The sequence below is a fragment of the Passer domesticus genome, chromosome 4, assembly GCF_036417665.1.
Source record: "Passer domesticus isolate bPasDom1 chromosome 4, bPasDom1.hap1, whole genome shotgun sequence".
Lineage (NCBI taxonomy): Eukaryota > Metazoa > Chordata > Aves > Passeriformes > Passeridae > Passer > Passer domesticus.
Genome location: NC_087477.1, coordinates 69,017,214 through 69,034,306, shown reverse-complemented (window position 1 = coordinate 69,034,306; position 17,093 = coordinate 69,017,214). Strand labels below are relative to the sequence as shown.

Below are 17,093 nucleotides of genomic sequence, written 5' to 3'. Positions count from 1 at the left end.
CAAGCTGCATTGACACTGCCTTGGCTCCTAAGCCACAGGAGTCATCCCAGCAAAGACGAAGGTGCGGTCACAGTTGTGACAACTATTTGACTGAGTTAGATTATTTCTTCTTCCTTTGAAAAAGCTATTTCAGCAACATAGAAAAAGTGGCCTTGGGCTAACACAAGCTATGCCTCCACAAGGCATGTCAGCCTGAAAATGTGACCTGTCCACTGGCAGGATTAGCCGTAAGGTTTATCCTCCACAATCCTCAGGTTATCCTTGAAATACAGTACAAGATGTAAGGCTCCAGAGCTCACATCTGGAAGGGGCTCTGCAAACTCCTGCAGAAAGCTCAGCAAGACAGAATAACGACCACAGCTGCTGTGTGGGCTGGCAGCTTTCAGCATTTCCACCTCTGACACAACCCTCTGAAGACACAGAGAAAGCACAAAGGAAATGGACAAATGTTATTTGCCATTTTCATTTCAGTGATCTCAGTAGGTTCAGGTGTGTAGTGAATAGAAGCCAAAGTAAAAAAGTAAAAAACTTTCCTGATCCATCTTTCTAAGTTTTAGTGCAACTTGTTATGGTCAGCAAAAGCTGAAAGGCTGCACATACCTCAACATTTATGATAGATTTGGGGGTTGCTCAGTTAACTTAGAGAAGACATGTCTCTGAAGTGTTTTTTTCTTGGATCATTTCTAACTCTACAGCTCCTCCATGTGGAGACCATCAACAAACAAGAAATTAATAATTCTAAACATTAGGTATTAATATATTTTTAATGTTTTTGCAGAGAACTAGCAATATTCTATATATTTAGTACGTTTTTTAGAATAATTCAGTCCTTTTCAGCCAGAACCTTTTTGAAAATGGGTGAAAAGCAGTGCACCAGAATATCACTGCTGAAGGTGCAGCATTTCAATTCCAATTCTAGTTTAAATTGCCACTTTCCCCTCTGACAGAACATGGATACACCAAGTAACCTTTTAGTAATTTTTAATTCTGTTTGTTCTTCTGTGCCTGTAGAGGAATCTCACATCTATGTCCTACTTCATGCCATCAGGGAATTCAGGGACTTTTCTCCACTACGTGAGTTAAGAGGACCTAAGTCCTTGTTAACAAACCTGCTGACTGGGAACAGGGATGAAAGCTGTATCTGATAAAGAACAGCCTTCCCATAACCACTTCCCACTTTGTCCATCCACAGCCTTCAGAATCTGAGTCTAGACTATTTAAAACAATCTTTAATGACTATGTAGTGAATGTTATATGTGTATTATCGATGACACAGTCCAAATGACTTCAGGTTCTGCAGAGGGATCTGGACAGGCTGGATCAGGGGGCTGAGACCAATTTTATGAGGTTCAACAAGGCCAAATGCCAGGTCCTGCACTTAGGTCACAACTACCCCAGGCAGTGCTACAGGCTGGGGGCAGAGTGGCTGGAAAACTGCCAGGTGGAAAAGGACCTGGGGGTGCTGGTGACAGTGACTGAACATGAGCCAGCTGTGCCCAGGTGGCCAAGAAGGCCAATGTCAACCTGGCCATTTGGACAGCTTCTGAAAAGACAAAAAGAGATTTTTGAAGGTCAACAAAACTCATGAAATTATCTCACAAAATAATTTAAACCCTAATTTATTTAAGCATTACATAAAGGGCAAAATCCACTTTATTTATTTTTATGGCTGTCTTCTTGCCATATAGACACTTGTAAATTTTAGTTTTGGAATAATCAGTGAAACCTTGGCTTCATCAAAGGCCCTTTCCTGTTAACCCATGAATGTGTTCTCTGTTGAGCCAGCCACTCCAGACTAGCTGTTTAGTATTTGTACAAAGCTTTTCTTAAAATATAAACCCACTAGGTTTTAAATATTATTTTTGTTCCTCTCCTTATCAGCTTTTTGTCCCTTCTCCAAATCATCATATTTAAGGCTCTGAACAGAAAGAAGTGAAGAGTAATGGTTTTAATTAAGTATAAACTTAACTAAACCAGAGAAACACTGCTGCATTCAGATGGGAGATTTATATTAAACCAATGGTAAATTTCTGGAGTATAAGAAACAGGGAGTCATCTCAGCACCTCTCTGAGAGCATCTATGTTGTCTGCACATGCCTGGGGCGGGGTGAGAGGAGAGGATGGGGCAGCACTCCTGCCCTCCTGCTGGGCTGTTTGGCAGAGGAAATTGAGAGGTCAGAGCCTGAATTTTGCTCACCATTTCCTCCATTGTGAAGCTTCTAGCCTAGTCCCTAGGCACTTTATTACAGCTGCATTTGTTGGAGTACCCTCATGTCACACCAGTAAGACAAATAAAGGGGCAACCAGTGTCACCACCAGCACATTAATTTTTATGGGCCACAGCAGTAGTGGCAGAGCAATGCAGGGTTTTTTACATCTGCAGCCAGCAGAATCTAAAAGGACACCTCTGTTTCCCTTCCTGACTAGAACCATTGTGAGCCCTGAGGCAGCAGGAGCCACCAGGGGAGGGAGGCCTGTGGTGAGCATGGGTTACACAAACAGTTCTATAACCTGCTGAGGAGGGCAGCGGGGAGGGGAACACCAACTTCTGCTCCACATCACACATCTGCCTAATTTTATCCTTGCTCTGTACATACAGCAGCGCAGCTGCTCTGGAAATCCAGACCTGGCCTCCTGCCTGTCATTCAAGCACTTTAATTTGTATTCAAGATGGGAAAGTAAACAACATGTCTGTGAGATAATATCAATGTCCTGTCATCTACTGACTGCACCTCTGCTTTGAGTTCTTACTCCTGTTCTTGTATATACCCCTTCTATGTATGTACCACATACTTTTTGTCACTGTAAAATGATCTGTGAAGTCTGATTGGAAGAACTCTTATTTTGTAAGAGGAAAAGCAGGGAACTCCAAAAAAATCTCCTGTGGTGTGACTGACTCCTCTTCCAAGAAGAAAACAGAGACTGGGAAAGGCAACAGCAAGAAAAACAGAAAAAAGAGACAACCATAAAGCTTCTACAGAAGTAGGAATAGCAGAGGGAAACTGGGGAAATTTTAGTTTTTCCTTTGTCCTTTTGTGAGAGGTATCTCTCCCTTAAATCCATCCCATACTAACTATGACATCTCGCGAAAAATCAAGAATGCAAAACGTAATGCTGCATACAAAGCAAGAACGACCAGAGAACACACTTAAACAATTCTCTCAGGAAACACCAGAGTGCACTACTGTGCACTGTCATCAACTCAGAGTATGTTGCTCTAAACTTTGTCCAGTTGGTCTTGAAAAGCTCCACAGATGGAGATTCCAGAGCAGGTCTGAGGAATCCATTCCCGTGTTTACCCTCCTTAATCCTCCCTTTCACTAAATCAGAACCTTAATCAATTAATCAACTGTTTAATCACTGAATCAATTTTTGACCAGGATCTCATCTTCTCCTACCTATCACACACATCAGTGAAGAGCCTGGATGTGTAACCTCTGTAGCTTTCTCATATGGATTGAGGATTGGCTATTAAGTTCTCTCCCCAAGTATTCAGGCTGAACAAAACCCATTCCTTGGCCTTTTCTCACAGGAGGGTGCTCCAGTCCTGACCATGTTGATAGCTCTCCATTAGACTTGCTCCAGGCTTTTTTGGATCTTAAATAAGCGTGTCAAATACACATCCTTGCATACACTGGTTCTTCAAATGCTTGATTTTGCTTTTTTTTTTTTTCATTATCAAAGCACTTGGGATGCTTCCCTGGAAACCTAAACAGGTGGATACCTCACACTGCACTGAGTTATCAGCAGAAGTAGCAGGCCTGGGTATCAATGGTGTCCCCACCTGCAGGAATCCAGACAAGCTTTTTTATCTTTTATATCAAGAGGTTAGATGAATGAAATAGATTTGAAGTTTTTTGGTACAAGACAAAATGTAATGATTGGACAATCATGATCTGGAATTGTGTAGTGAAAATTACAAATCTCTGAGTAAAGCTGGAGAAGTACTTCAGTCAACAATACCTTGCAGAAAGGTTGCAAGGCAAACACAGAGCACTAATAAATTCTACAGTATGAAGAATTTCCAGTTACATCCCTGCTGTGAAACTCACTTGGGAACAAAAGGGATCATTGTTAAATAATAATCTGAACATGAGTGTGTTGTAATATGACAACAGGCCATTAGATCTTGTTTTGAGTTTTGAAGAGATTTAGGCAAGTGCCCAAATTGCCAAGTAAGTTACTTTTCAGAATAACTACTGAAACCAAACATTAATAGTACCACTAACAATGGTTAGATGCATCACTAGTGGACACTTTTCATCTGCTATGTTCAGCAATATATTATTACATTACTCTCTTATTTCTAGTTTTTTCCTGCTGACTGAAACTCATTATTATAATATAAACATCATAACACTGAAAGTATTAATATTCATGCAAACTTGTTCACAGTGGGAAAGCAATGACTCAGACCTGTAATTTCTCTTACACATCCTACCAACAATCTCTTAAGAAACAAGTGTCAAATACTGTGACTTTATACAAACAGCACCAGTTAAAATTTCAAGAAAGCACACCAAATACCTTTTCAAAAAAATCTTATTTTTATTGTTTGCACTAACTGTATCATCATTAACAGCTTTTATCTCTAACAAACTGAAGCAAGCCAGTACACACAAAAACCTATTCAGGGTCAAGCAGATCCTAGGTTACATAAATGCAGTACACCTTGGTGTCTAGCAAGCCCAAGGGCAGTTAGTTCATCCTAACACTTTAAGCACAGTCATTCCAGTCTTGAGAATTTTTCAGAGCTGTTAAAGAGTTTCATTTTTTCTTTAAAAAGGAAACAGCTAAAATATTTATAGACATTACTGATTTTTAACCAAAATTCTTATGACTAAATTATTACAATGCAGCAAGGACCGTTCTTCAGCTGTAATACCATTGTTCTGCAAAACAAAAAAAAAAAAACAAACCAAAAAAAAAAAAGAGAGAAAATTAGTCACTTTGCTGTTTTAGGCATAAATTATCATTAGCAGCCTAAATGCTTGCCAGCTCACACTGCATATATTCCCATTTCTTTCAAGTTTGCCAGCTCCATTTATCAGCTCCTGGCTTTCTGTCTGAGCTGGAACAGAAGTGGATACAAAACAAATCACTTCTGCAATAAAGGGCTTTGCCTTTTTAAATGCTGGCTGAAAACCTGAGACTTACAACACAAGTGCCTGCATGGGATCCCCTATTGCCTCTACAGTAACAGACTCACAAACCAAGACAGTCCACTTGGGTTTTCTGCAAGGGATTTATGAACTAATTTTTTAGATTAAAATATTTCATTATTAACCAGCAGTTTTAACGAATAAGCTTTATTCCCTCAGTCTCAATGTAGTTTGTTCTAACTGATGCATTTGGCTGGATCTGATGCATTTGTTATTTATCTTACTTCCCTGGCGTAAATCCAGAAGGCAGCACAAGAGGAAAGGAGTGACAGAAGGCAAAAATTAGCCCAATTCAAACAGAACTGAAATACCACAGGATTAACAACAGATAGGGCAAACATCCCAGTACATACCAAAGACCTCAGAGGAGGTTGTATGGGAGTCCTGAACCAATACGGATCACTGGAAATTTAAGCTGCCCACCCCCTCAAAAGCCTTGTAAAGTTAGATTTTAGCAAGCGAGCTTAGCACCTCCCTGTCCACATCCTGAAGACCCCCAAAAGAAAAAAAAAAAAAAGAACGGAATCATTCTTAGGTATATTCTACTGTGCTTCCAGATCAGTTTTACCTGAAGCAAATCCTTAACCCCTAAGGATGCCAATGATGTAGGAGCAGACACCATGCAGAGATTCCCAGCAGTGTTCCCGTGCCAGTTTCATTGCTTCTGTTTCATTTTCAGACCCTTGACCGTGTTGGGCCAGGTCAGAGTTTTGCCCTGCTTCTCCCATAGGAATGGAAGCTTTCCGGACTGATTTTTCCTGGTCTGCTAGATCTTCTGGCTCCACACCAGCAGCTATCTGCCTCATGAGAGCCTCTGGGGGAGCCTTTTGGCACATGGTGGTCTTCAACACTTCCATGGATTCGCAAGCGTGCGGGACCTTTCTGAGCTCTGCGGCGATCTGATTCCAGTAAATCTTTGGATTATTTCTGAAAGCACGACAGACTGATGGCTTGCCATTGAATTCACACCAGTAGGACAAGCCTTGGCTTTTGCATTCAATTCTAAGTTTCATCTCCTCGTCGTCGCCACTCATGGTTATTGTGCAAACATCTTTGGTTTTAGTCCGAAATTTGATTTCTTCACCATTGCTTCTTTTCTTTGGCTTCAGCTTCTGTCCCAGTCCTCCCATGCCACAGATCACAACTAGGAAAAGGAGAGCAAAACTCTTCATGGTGAGAGGAGTGAACTGAGATCCTTGAACAACACGATCCAAAGAAGCGAAAGCAGTAAGTAAATGGCTGCTCACAATTTAAAGTCTGGTGCACAAAGAAGCCTCTTTCCAGCTAAACATGGGATGTAAGGGTTGGGCATTTTTATAAAAACAATAAATCACACTTCAGTAGGCAAATGCCCATAATTTATAACCTGAGGGAGTGTCAAATAACCTTACGAGTGTGAACTCCCAAGAAGGTAACAAGACAAGTCTTGTAAATGCAGTTAAAATACAGAATGATAGTTGTATAACTGAGAAGCACATTCCTATCCAGGATGAACATGTCACATTGGATTTTTAACAGATATTTTCCATTCTCCAGATGATTTACAGCTATCTTCATTCTAGAGCTTGTAAGATGATATCAAAGTAAAAAGGATAGAAGTACCAAAGCAGTCTCTGCGTCTGGATGATTATAGATGTCCTGGTAGTGTAAGTGTCCTGGTAAAAAGCTGATTTGTGGAATGGGCTTTCTGTGGATTTTCACAGTAAGGATGCAACTTCAGCTCTTCCTTTTGTCTACACATATATGCAGTGGGGATGCAAGGAAGAATCAACTGCACATTCTTTGAGCCATGTATGTACACAAGAAAAGAAATAAAGCTTAAGCAAAATAAGGTATTACAGGTCTAAAAACATACCAAACATCTGGAAGTTTTATCACCATTTCCACATCACCAGTCCCTTTCAGCCAACAGAGCAAGACAGCAACTTATCACAGTCCTCAGCAGCAGGGAACAGACAACAGAGCATGTCAGGTATTTGCACTTCATCACTTTCTTTTTTTAACTAGATATTTTCCTGTTTGTAACAAGTGAGCTGTAAAAATGCTGTAAAACAAAGGCAGGAGAACAGAAATACTGTGGTGCAGAATCCTGTCCTAGCAGTTTCTGCCGCACTAACTAAAAACGGAGCTAAGGAAGATTCATTTTAACTCCCCTAGCATTTGGAAGGTCATGAGGAAAAATCCTTCCCCTGCTGTGGCAATCCACAGTTCTCTTCTGGCTAGTAAGACCCCCACTAGGCACTTCTTCCAAAGACATATACACTGCAGCCAGCCTGACCTGACCAGCTCCTGGAAAGGGCTACTGGATTGTTTAGGAATGCTTCAGTAACTGTGGGGTGCTGGCAGAACAGCATTTTGTGTATTTAGTCACTCACTAGGCAGTGCTAAACAAACACCAAGGCAAAACCATTCCTTTTAACACAGATGGCAAAGCAGAACATCATCAACAACAACAAAAGCTTCATTAATAGAAGAGGGCCAGGAGTTCCTTGCTGTGTGGCAGCCCAGATAACCTGAAAGCTGCCTGCTTGAATAAGCAGCCACCTGAACAGCCATTCTGGGTATCCTAACCTTGTTCTTTCAGCCAGTGTGACATCAGGTTCCCATGACTAAATACCATTTGACAGAGTGAACAATCTTGTTTTCTTTTCATTCCCTCTCCATGGCTATTTTAATAACATTTTTCGCAGAAATCTCATCTCTAGCTACTTGCCATTAGTTCCTTCTCTCCAGGCACAGTGGTGTGGCTCCAGCCAAGTCTCAGGACAACAATGGCATAAGCCTACTTAAGACATACCATTCACTCTTGTTTTCTGGGGAGTCTTCTCACCCTACAGCCAGCCAGAGGAATTTTGTTACCCTACCTACTGCAAGGACTTGAGTACCTCCTAATATTTAGCAAAAAAATGTATTGTTTACACTTTGTTATGCACAACAGCACCGAGAATTTTTAGATTTGCTGAAGAGTCCAAAACAATTCAAAAGTTAATTTATACCAGTTTCAGATATCTTGTTCTCAAAGTTTTTCAAGGCAAATTATGAGAACAAACAAACCACAAGGATAAGGAGAAATATCAAAGCTTGGACTCAAATATATTTGTGTTACAGCTACTATGTTCCCACCAAGTGTTTGGCTCATTCTAATCTGACATTTCAGTCCTGTCTGCCTGTGCTTCAGATTAAACAGTTTGTGGTCTCCCATATGAATAGAAAACAATTGTTCTTTTACAAGGTAAGCTAGGATGCTACCAGTGAACTGTAGGAGCTGAAGAACTTGCAAATGTTTAATTCTGCTGCCAGTGCTATACAGAAACAGGTATCCTGCACAGCTCATAGCTTGAATCCTACCATCTTTGCAAAATTCACATTCTTGGTGGAAGCTGGAAGCTCCCTCACCCAGAGTCAAAGTTATTTCAGTCCTTCCTGCTGCAAAAGTCAAATGTAGTGAAGATTTTTAATCAGGGTAAAGAAATTCACTCCCATAAGATTTTAACTCTGTGCAACTCTTCTGAGAGATGTCTCCACAACAAAACAAGGGAGAACCAAACATAAGGTAGTTAAGCAAGATCTTTTTTATTTAAATGAACTGGGAATATTTTCTCAAATTAAAAATAGAAACTTTTAAAAATCTGCAATTCTGAACATTACATATACACATATGCTACATACTGTCAATTAGAAATGTTTCCATCTATGACATAAAAATGAAAAATTTAAGGTTATTCTGGATTAAAGTCTGGTATCATTTTTCAGCATTTTTTAAAAATTATAATAATGATGTACAGGATTATCTCTACTTCAAGACAATGAACCCTGTTTGAAACAAAGTTAACAATACTGATAGATGAGGAGATACTATTTTAGATCAATATATTGACTACTTCACCTGCCAGAAGGTTTTACACTGGTAACAGAGTTTTGGCCTTGTTGATAAAGTCTATTGCTAACTAATTCAGCAATTCAACCATATGCCTAAATTTGGTAAAGTAACTCTAACAGTGCAAATGTTAACTCCAATTGCTAAACAGATTTGAATTTCAATATTGTAAATCACAGTACAGTATTATTTAGCAAAAATACTACCACTGTCTCCAGAAGAGCCACAGTGATACTATTAAGGACATTACAGAAGTGGGTGTGAAAGAAGAAAAGGAAGATAAAGAACATAAAGCATTCCAAAAATCGCCAACATAGGACATCCCTCATGCTCTTTTTGAGTACTACTGAACCCTAGAAAGCTTAGCCTTTTCACTATATTATGCATCCTGCACACCCCCAACCCTCCCACCCAAAGTTTAAAAACAAACTTCTCCAAAAAGTCCCTTTCAGGTTTATACAGCAAAAACCACTAAATATTAAATAATTAAGGGAAAAAAAAAAAAGGGACAAAACAAAACTGCAACTGAGCTTCTCAGACACACAAAGAGACACTGTGGACCCCATTACAATCCAAATTTAGCCCAATGTAGTCATTCAAGAGCACCAAATAGCAACACTGATCATGCTGGTAAATTCATTTGTGAAGAGTATTATACAATCTTAAAATCTTAACTAAACACTTAGAAGTTTTAAGAAAAATGTATATACAAAAGTCTCTGGTATACAAAATGTATTTTTATGTAAACGTGTATGTACTGTATTTAACACAAATCAACAATTTAAGATAAGAACTTGAACAATTTAAAGAGAATTGCTAGGCAAAGGCTGTTAATCTAATTAATTTATATACTGTGATGTAAGGTAGAAAGCCCAGTGTAAAAAAGTAAAAAACCAAAAAAACATTTTAATCCAAGCCTTGAACAGTGGTATTTGAGAGGCAGTGCCCTGATCACAAAATATTCTGTACAGTAGTTTATGGCATAACATTCAATAGTTCATTTGGGATTTACAGTACAGCTGACATGAAACAAGTGGCTCAGGATCTGTCAGATGAATGGAAATGCCAACATGCTTGGAAGAACAATGATGTACTCCCATAGAAGAGTCTTGAGCCTCATTTATATAGCCTGGAAATAAGAACAAAAAACAATTCAGGAAAAAATTTATACAGACTGAATTTTCATGTAATTTAAATGGAGTGAAGGGATAGATTTTTATACAAACATCAATATGACTGGAGAACTTTTTTTGGTCACAGACCTCACAGCATACTAGTGTTGCAGCAATCAGAGCAGCCTTCCTAAAATAGTAAAGTAGTCTAGAATTGATTTAAGTTTATTACTTACCCCTCAACATTTCCAGTATGTGTTACCACTGTTCCACAGAGCTACGTGAGAAAAACAAAAAAAAACCATAAAATAAACCCATAATTTTCTTTTGTCTATAAATGGAACAGAATACTGTGTCTAACTTAGGTGAGACAAGCTCAGGCCTAAGACAGCCTCAATGCTTTACTCATTTAATCAAGTATTTTTCAAACAAGAGGAAACAGATTCATGGTTTTCTCCACCAATCTTTCAGGTTATTTTTTCTTCATTAAAGAAATAAATACTTGGATTGCCTATTCAACACTTCTCTTTTGTGCAATTAATCCAGCCTCACGTTTTGCTGCATTTGAGGCTATTTGTGTCCTTGCCATGTATATAAAAATACCTGTGTCAGACACATACACCTCATGTAGTTCTTACTTGTACTTACATATCCTAATGTTATAAAAATAATTGCATCTCTTTTCAGCAAAATTATCCAGCTGATTTTGAAGGATAAAAAAACCCCTATGGCATTTTTTAAACCTGCAAAAGTATAGGTGTACAGAGATCTAATCAAAGTAACGTCTCTCAAAGTATATCCAAAAATAATTTGTAGGAAATGAGAAAAATCAAGGATAGCATAAAAGCAAAGAGTATGCTGAAATTTAATTTTATTCATATGGGAATGCCATACTGAGAAATTCAAAGCATGTATGCCATAATTAGCAGTTTTTCAAATTACCTCAAATTAGCACATCAGAAGACAGCACTGCATCAAAATGAATCTTTAAATTTTAGCATTTTATCAAAATAAGTCAGGACTGAACTAGTGGATCTTTGTGTAAAAGATTATTTTATGCTACTAATTTTTAGGTTGTTCAGCAATGCTGAATTAAACTATTTATCAATGACTGAAATATCATAAGAAAACATGCTATGAACCTCAAGAATATTAACAGTCATATTAAAGATTCAAAGATCAGAAAAGGTATTATAAGGCCTGAAAAATTAATAATTTTCTCTTATGTAAAATATTGAAAGTCCTTAAAACTGAGAGTCCTTAGATATGCCAGTGGGGAGATTTTTGGACTTAAACTCCTTGTCAGTTAACCTGGGGACCAAGCACCCTTGAGTTGCAGAACAGACCACAACAACTGTGATCATAAATACCACCAAAAATATTGTTATATAAAGACTTCCTTCAGAAGGAGATATGGAATGAAGATTTGGTCAGTAAATAATTATTGTAAAATACAGTCCTAAATAATACTAATAATACTAATACTAGTACTACTACTAATAATAATAATAATAGCCATCCTCATCATCATCAGATGCAGCCATGAACTCTGTCAAGACCCAAACTTTGATCTCCCGCTATTCACCTGCTATTTAAAGCATAGTGGTATCTTCTCTATAAATACTCATTTACAGTCAGTCATGAAGTTGCAAAGTAAGGCACAGTGAGCTACAGACTTAATCATACATTTAAACCTTTCTTAAGCAGCTTGCAAATTTTGCAAAACCAAATAATGAAGTTGTGGGATACAGAGTATTATCCCCCTGGAAACTGAGTCTTACAAATAGCTAATGTACAGTACAGAAGCTGCAGAGGCAGAAAATAACCCCAACATCCTCCTTTTTTTAAACATAATTTGAGCTTCTTGCTTTGTGATGCTACATTCTAGTCCTACCCACGCAAAAACACCCATTTTCTATGCTCATGCTTCCTGCATACCTGCAACACTTGCCTTTTACACAGGAGATCTCTTCTCACCATTTGAAAAATACAACCACTCAGGATGCATTTCCATCCTATCACTTTCATCTGCTATCAGAGCATTTTAATAGGTTTGTCAATTTAGGACCAACTACTGTGCTGGCTAAATACCTGATTACATGGATTTTAAGATCAAATTTACCAATTACTTTGTTAAATTGCAGGAAAGTACTTCTCTACCTGGTGTTATGTAAAGAATATTTGAGAAATATACATTAGACATCATTTGCTATAGTGAATAATCATGCAAGAAACCCCCAGAGAATTATGAGATTCACTTTAAAGCATGGAGAAAATTGGAAATGTGATTAAAAGAGAAGCTGAAATAAGGACACATGAAGGCATGCAGTTTGAGACTTGGTTTACCTTGTAAAAACAGGATTGTGTATACCATATAAATGCTCTTTATGATAACCATTATTACCATTTTCCGTACTGCAATAAAATAAATACACCAAGAAAGACCATGTTAACTACAAGATGCACTATGTACAATATGGCTTCTAAGACATGTACATGGTTGATGGTATTATAAGCAAAGATAAACTGTGTCTGTACAATAGAATATAACTTTTTTTTGGTAATATTCAAGATTTATGGCATAATTATAATTTTACATTTTATAGTATTTTTATATTTGCCAAAAAATCAATAAATTATTTTTCTATTCTTGTTTAATTGGAGACTCTAATATAATCTATCAAGTCTGGAGAAACAGAACATGTTACCTCTTTTGAAGTAACAGGTTACATTAAAAATATAAACCCTCCCATATTAATAAAATAATTTTAATAAGTATCAGCAAAAGTCTTACATTTTCATGGGTATATTTTCGAAACTAAAAACACAGAAAAGGAGGAGCAATTAACTAGACTCTAATAAGTGACTAATTTCAGCTGTACATGCCTGTTTCTGCTCTACTGACTTATGAATGTGTAATGAAAAACAACCACTGTGAAATGGGAGAAATGCAGTGCACAGGCTAACTGGACAATGAGCAAAACAAGGAGCAGAAAAGAAAACAGTAAAAAAACTGACAGGAAAATACGTAAGAATAGTTATCATAAAGTAAAATGCCAAGTCCCTGAGACAGAGGAACTGCAATTGAAAAAGGAAAGACTGGTTAGGAATAACTAAGACAGCAAGAAAGCAAATAATTAATTCAAGGAGACTATAAATCAGGCACAATTCACTTTAACAGGTTACTTAGCAAAGCTAATAACTTGCACATTTGGAACTTATTTCTATAAATGCTGCTCACAAAGCTCTGAAGACCTCATTCTGGAGCAAGATTCTCAAAGTCAGAGCCAGCATTATCTGCATTCATGGCAAGTTAAGGCTACCAAAGGCCACCTGCATGAAGCACTTTGCAGGCACTGACCCAAACCTGCAGCATTACACATGAGCATGCAGTTCTAATCTGGCAACACAGGTTTAAGAATTACAGAACCTTCACGTGAAACACTAGAAAAAACATTTTAATCCATTTGCCATTTAATTTATTTTGGAATATATACTTACTCATCATAAACATCCTCTGTATCCATCCTACGATAGTATTTAGAGAGTTTTACAGCAAAAATTATGGCAGGAATTAGAAACATTGAAGAGCCTCCCAACCCAAACCAGAAGGTATTCTGAAATAAAAGTAATAGAAAAATCAGGGAAAAAGGTCATGGAGAAAACTAATCAGTAAAGTACTGAACCCCTGCTTGATATTCTAACCATTGTTACCAAAAGAATATATTAGAAATTAGTTCTTGCAGTTCTTGTCAAAATATGAGTTTCCAGCACTTTCTTAAGGCACTTTATAACTTGCAAACTGCAGCCCTGTTTGTGTAACTAATTTCATTATTATACAGTTGAACTGAGTTATCACCTGGTGTTAAAATGATGATTTTTTTCAAATTTGATTTGTATTGGCTGGAGGCACTTTAACTTCCAAGTGACTCAGCTAAGTTCTGTCATCAGGGAAATCATGGTTCATCTCTCACCAGAGGGGTAATGGCTCCACAAAGGAGAACAGAAGCTGTAATGTATGAGCTAATCAATGAGTACAACATAGATTAGGAGGTTTTCATGGTTAAGCATTACCAAAACTAAACATTTCACAGTTCAGCATTATCAAGGCCGGAGTGTTTTGGCTTTGACTGATTACATTTATTACTGGTAGTGTGAGTAGGATCTGATTAAAGTGCCATAAAGCTAAATAGTAGTTTAGGAGGCATTTTAGGTACCTTCCAGGCACATGGTGCCTTACTTTACTTTTAATACATGCTGTCCTCTTTCCAAGTCCTTTTGGCAAGATGAAAAAGCCAATACTGCCCTTCTATTCTGCTACAAGTCATGTTCAATGTCTCCAACATGCAGAAATTAATCAAGATCTGTCTGCTACAAGTCTAGTGATAAAAACTTATTCAGGTTTTCTAGAATTCAGGTAAGATACCTGAAAATTTTTTTCCTTGGTATTTTCTATTTGCTTCCTGCCCACACCTCACTCTTGTAAGTTAGCAATAGTAACAAATGAAGCTTCAGATCTTTATGTTTTTCCATTTTCCATTTCAAGGTGTTTCCGAATCAGTTAATTTTACAGAATTCTTGCTAATAGAAGTTTAAGTTTACTGAAAATCCAGAAAGTCCAGCACTGGTTTGTCTTTGACTTGATCCAGATCAGAACATTCTCCTTGCATAACTTTGTATGTGATCCTTTATTATCTTACTTCAGAATAGTTGAGCCAGAATAATTAAACGCAGATGTATACTGAAAGAACTTTCCCCTTGATGCCCCAATTCTGAGTAAAAAAATGTTTCTTACCACAGAATCAGCTATATAGCTGCATAAAAAAATATCTACTGCGGTATCTATCACATTGGCAATAGGCTTGCATGCTGCTACTTCCATTGAAATCTGAAAAGAAATTAAATTACAGTTTAAAGTATCTAACAGATTAAAATAAAAACCTGTAAGCTTTCCGAAGTTATAGTTTACTAAATTGTTATTTAAAAAAATATTTCCAAATTAAAAATAAATAACAGTAGGATATGATATCAACTGAAAGTCTTTTAAACATCAGCTTACTTTCTCAAAGGCTGCAGCTGAAGAGAGAAAAATAAAACAAGATGCTAACGACATCAATTTCAACTATGCAGGGACGGGTTCAGTAAAGTACTGGCACAAATAGTAGATTTTAGGCTAGCCCTTAAAATGATACTGCTAAATTTGCACTGCATTCCAAGCAACACAACTCATCATATCCATTCTGTAAATGCAACAAAACTATAGGAGACTGATTTTCCCACTCACATTAAGTGCAAATGTATTAAAACCTGAAACAATAAAACACACTATCAAAGTAACATCATTATTATTATTACTAACACTGTTTAGCTTTCTTATTTTTAAGCACAGCTTCTCTCAATAAAGTAAATGCACCTTACCGACTCCTTGACCCACTGAGTGTACTGCTCAAAGTAGCCAATTATGGTATCCATGTACTTTTTTGTCTCCTAGGACCAGATCAAAGAGAACAAAAGCAAATTAACCTTTATCTCTGTGACATCATAAATTAACGTACTTTGATCAAATAGAGCTTACCTGGACAATTACTTGAGAAGCATTGTTATTTATGAGATCCTGGGCAGCATTAACAGCACTAATGACATTTTTCACCTTAACCTGGACAGGAAGAGATTGTGTTTAATATAAACAAATCCCCTTCAGGCTGTTGCAATGGCTCTACGGCCACTGCCAGGACCCTACTCTCCTGATAAACCAGTGTCACTGTCTTGTCAAAACCTGACAAAAAATGTATTTACAGACAGAATATGAGCCTGCCTAAGGATTCATGATCATCTCAATATTGTCTCATTCTAAAAAAGGATGAGTCAGTGGTGATGATGTGGTATCTTTTCCTGGAACCTACATAACTAATTTATATACTAGGATAGTTTTTATCTTCTACTCTCTTTCCTTAAATCAATGTCTGTATACACACTACAGACACACAAAATGCACAGGAAGAAAACAGTGGGCCATATACCATCACAACAACTCTTGAGGACTGAAGTAGGATTCTGTACAGCCAGAATATGCCTCTAATCAACTACCTGAAGGACTATTTTTTCACACCCCCATAAATTCTCTCACACAACACACACAAAGGACAGTGTACACAGAGCCTGAAAATGTAGAGATGTTTCTTAAATATACTTTAGAGTCAAACATCATCCCTTTCTTATCAACACCTTACATCATGGCTTCTTCCCTCCTCACCCAGTTTCAAATCACAGATTCTAACAGATACTTAGCTGCTCTCTGCTGTGGATGGTGAAAACTGTAATGAGAAGCATTAAAGTAGGTATGGCCCATCAAATTGTTGAGACTATGAGTGTGCTACTAGCGTGGCTGTATTCTTGCTAGCAGAGCCAAGGCAGGCTGGTGGCTGAAAGCTTTACTTCCAGGAAAGCAATCATCCTGCTGCTCACTCTCTGGCAGAGTGAAGCCAGCTGGTCTCACTGTGGTGCAGACACTACTTAGAGGGGAAATGTGGGCTGCCCTGGAAAAGCCTCTCTGCAGATCCAGGATCCCAGAATAAGGCTGATGGTACAGAAGCAGGAACATAATGAGTAAAACCTAAAGAAACAGACCCCAGTAGGAACTGGGTGTGGAACAAAAGCTGCCTAAAGATGTGAATCACATAGCTCTCTTATGTCAGTTGTTCTTTTGCATTGTGTTTTGTGGTTGTTCCCCCCCAGGTTTTGCTTTCAAAGATTCTAGAAAAGAAATCCCTATATTCTGAGAAAAATTAGTAACACATTATACAGACTGGTACTGAAGCCTATTTTATCACCTGACAGATACAGGTTCAGTTTACTGCTCATATTCCCCAAACCATCCCAGATTTTCTTTTCCTATTTTCCTTTACACAGAAGAGAGATCTAAATCCTTATTACTTCCTCAAT

General features: G+C 37.7%; 2 protein-coding genes across 12 annotated transcripts in view; both read right to left on the bottom strand.

The window, feature by feature from the left end:
- Positions 1 to 4,534: 4,534 nt before the first annotated feature.
- FGFBP2 (fibroblast growth factor binding protein 2) lies at positions 4,535 to 8,562 on the bottom strand. The gene is made up of 2 exons (XM_064418603.1): positions 5,731 to 8,562; positions 4,535 to 4,892 (listed from the first exon to the last, which is right to left on the bottom strand). Exon 1 carries the CDS (start codon positions 6,332 to 6,334, stop codon positions 5,744 to 5,746), a length of 591 nt encoding a protein of 196 aa, XP_064274673.1. The 5' UTR covers positions 6,335 to 8,562; the 3' UTR covers positions 4,535 to 4,892; positions 5,731 to 5,743.
- A 149-nt stretch (positions 8,563 to 8,711) lies between these two features.
- PROM1 (prominin 1) overlaps positions 8,712 to 17,093 on the bottom strand; it is a 61,090-nt gene continuing 52,708 nt past the window's right edge. For 6 of the 11 annotated variants that reach the window (XM_064418592.1, XM_064418595.1, XM_064418596.1 and 3 more), the window contains 7 exons: positions 15,727 to 15,807; positions 15,570 to 15,638; positions 14,947 to 15,039; positions 13,653 to 13,768; positions 12,498 to 12,566; positions 10,388 to 10,428; positions 8,712 to 10,168 (listed from right to left, as the gene is read on the bottom strand). In XM_064418592.1, coding sequence (XP_064274662.1) covers positions 10,410 to 10,428; positions 12,498 to 12,566; positions 13,653 to 13,768; positions 14,947 to 15,039; positions 15,570 to 15,638; positions 15,727 to 15,807 — 447 coding nt within the window. In that variant the 3' untranslated portion in view covers positions 8,712 to 10,168; positions 10,388 to 10,409. Of the gene's footprint in view, positions 10,169 to 10,387; positions 10,429 to 12,497; positions 13,230 to 13,652; positions 13,769 to 14,946; positions 15,040 to 15,569; positions 15,639 to 15,726; positions 15,808 to 17,093 lie in introns of all 11 variants that reach the window. The other 5 variants (XM_064418599.1, XM_064418601.1, XM_064418602.1 and 2 more) reach the window with 3 other exon arrangements.

Coding starts and splice junctions, on each gene's coding strand:
- FGFBP2 (XM_064418603.1), bottom strand. CDS start 6,334: ATGAAGAGTTTTGCTCTCCTTTTCCTAGTTGTGATCTGTGGCATGGGA.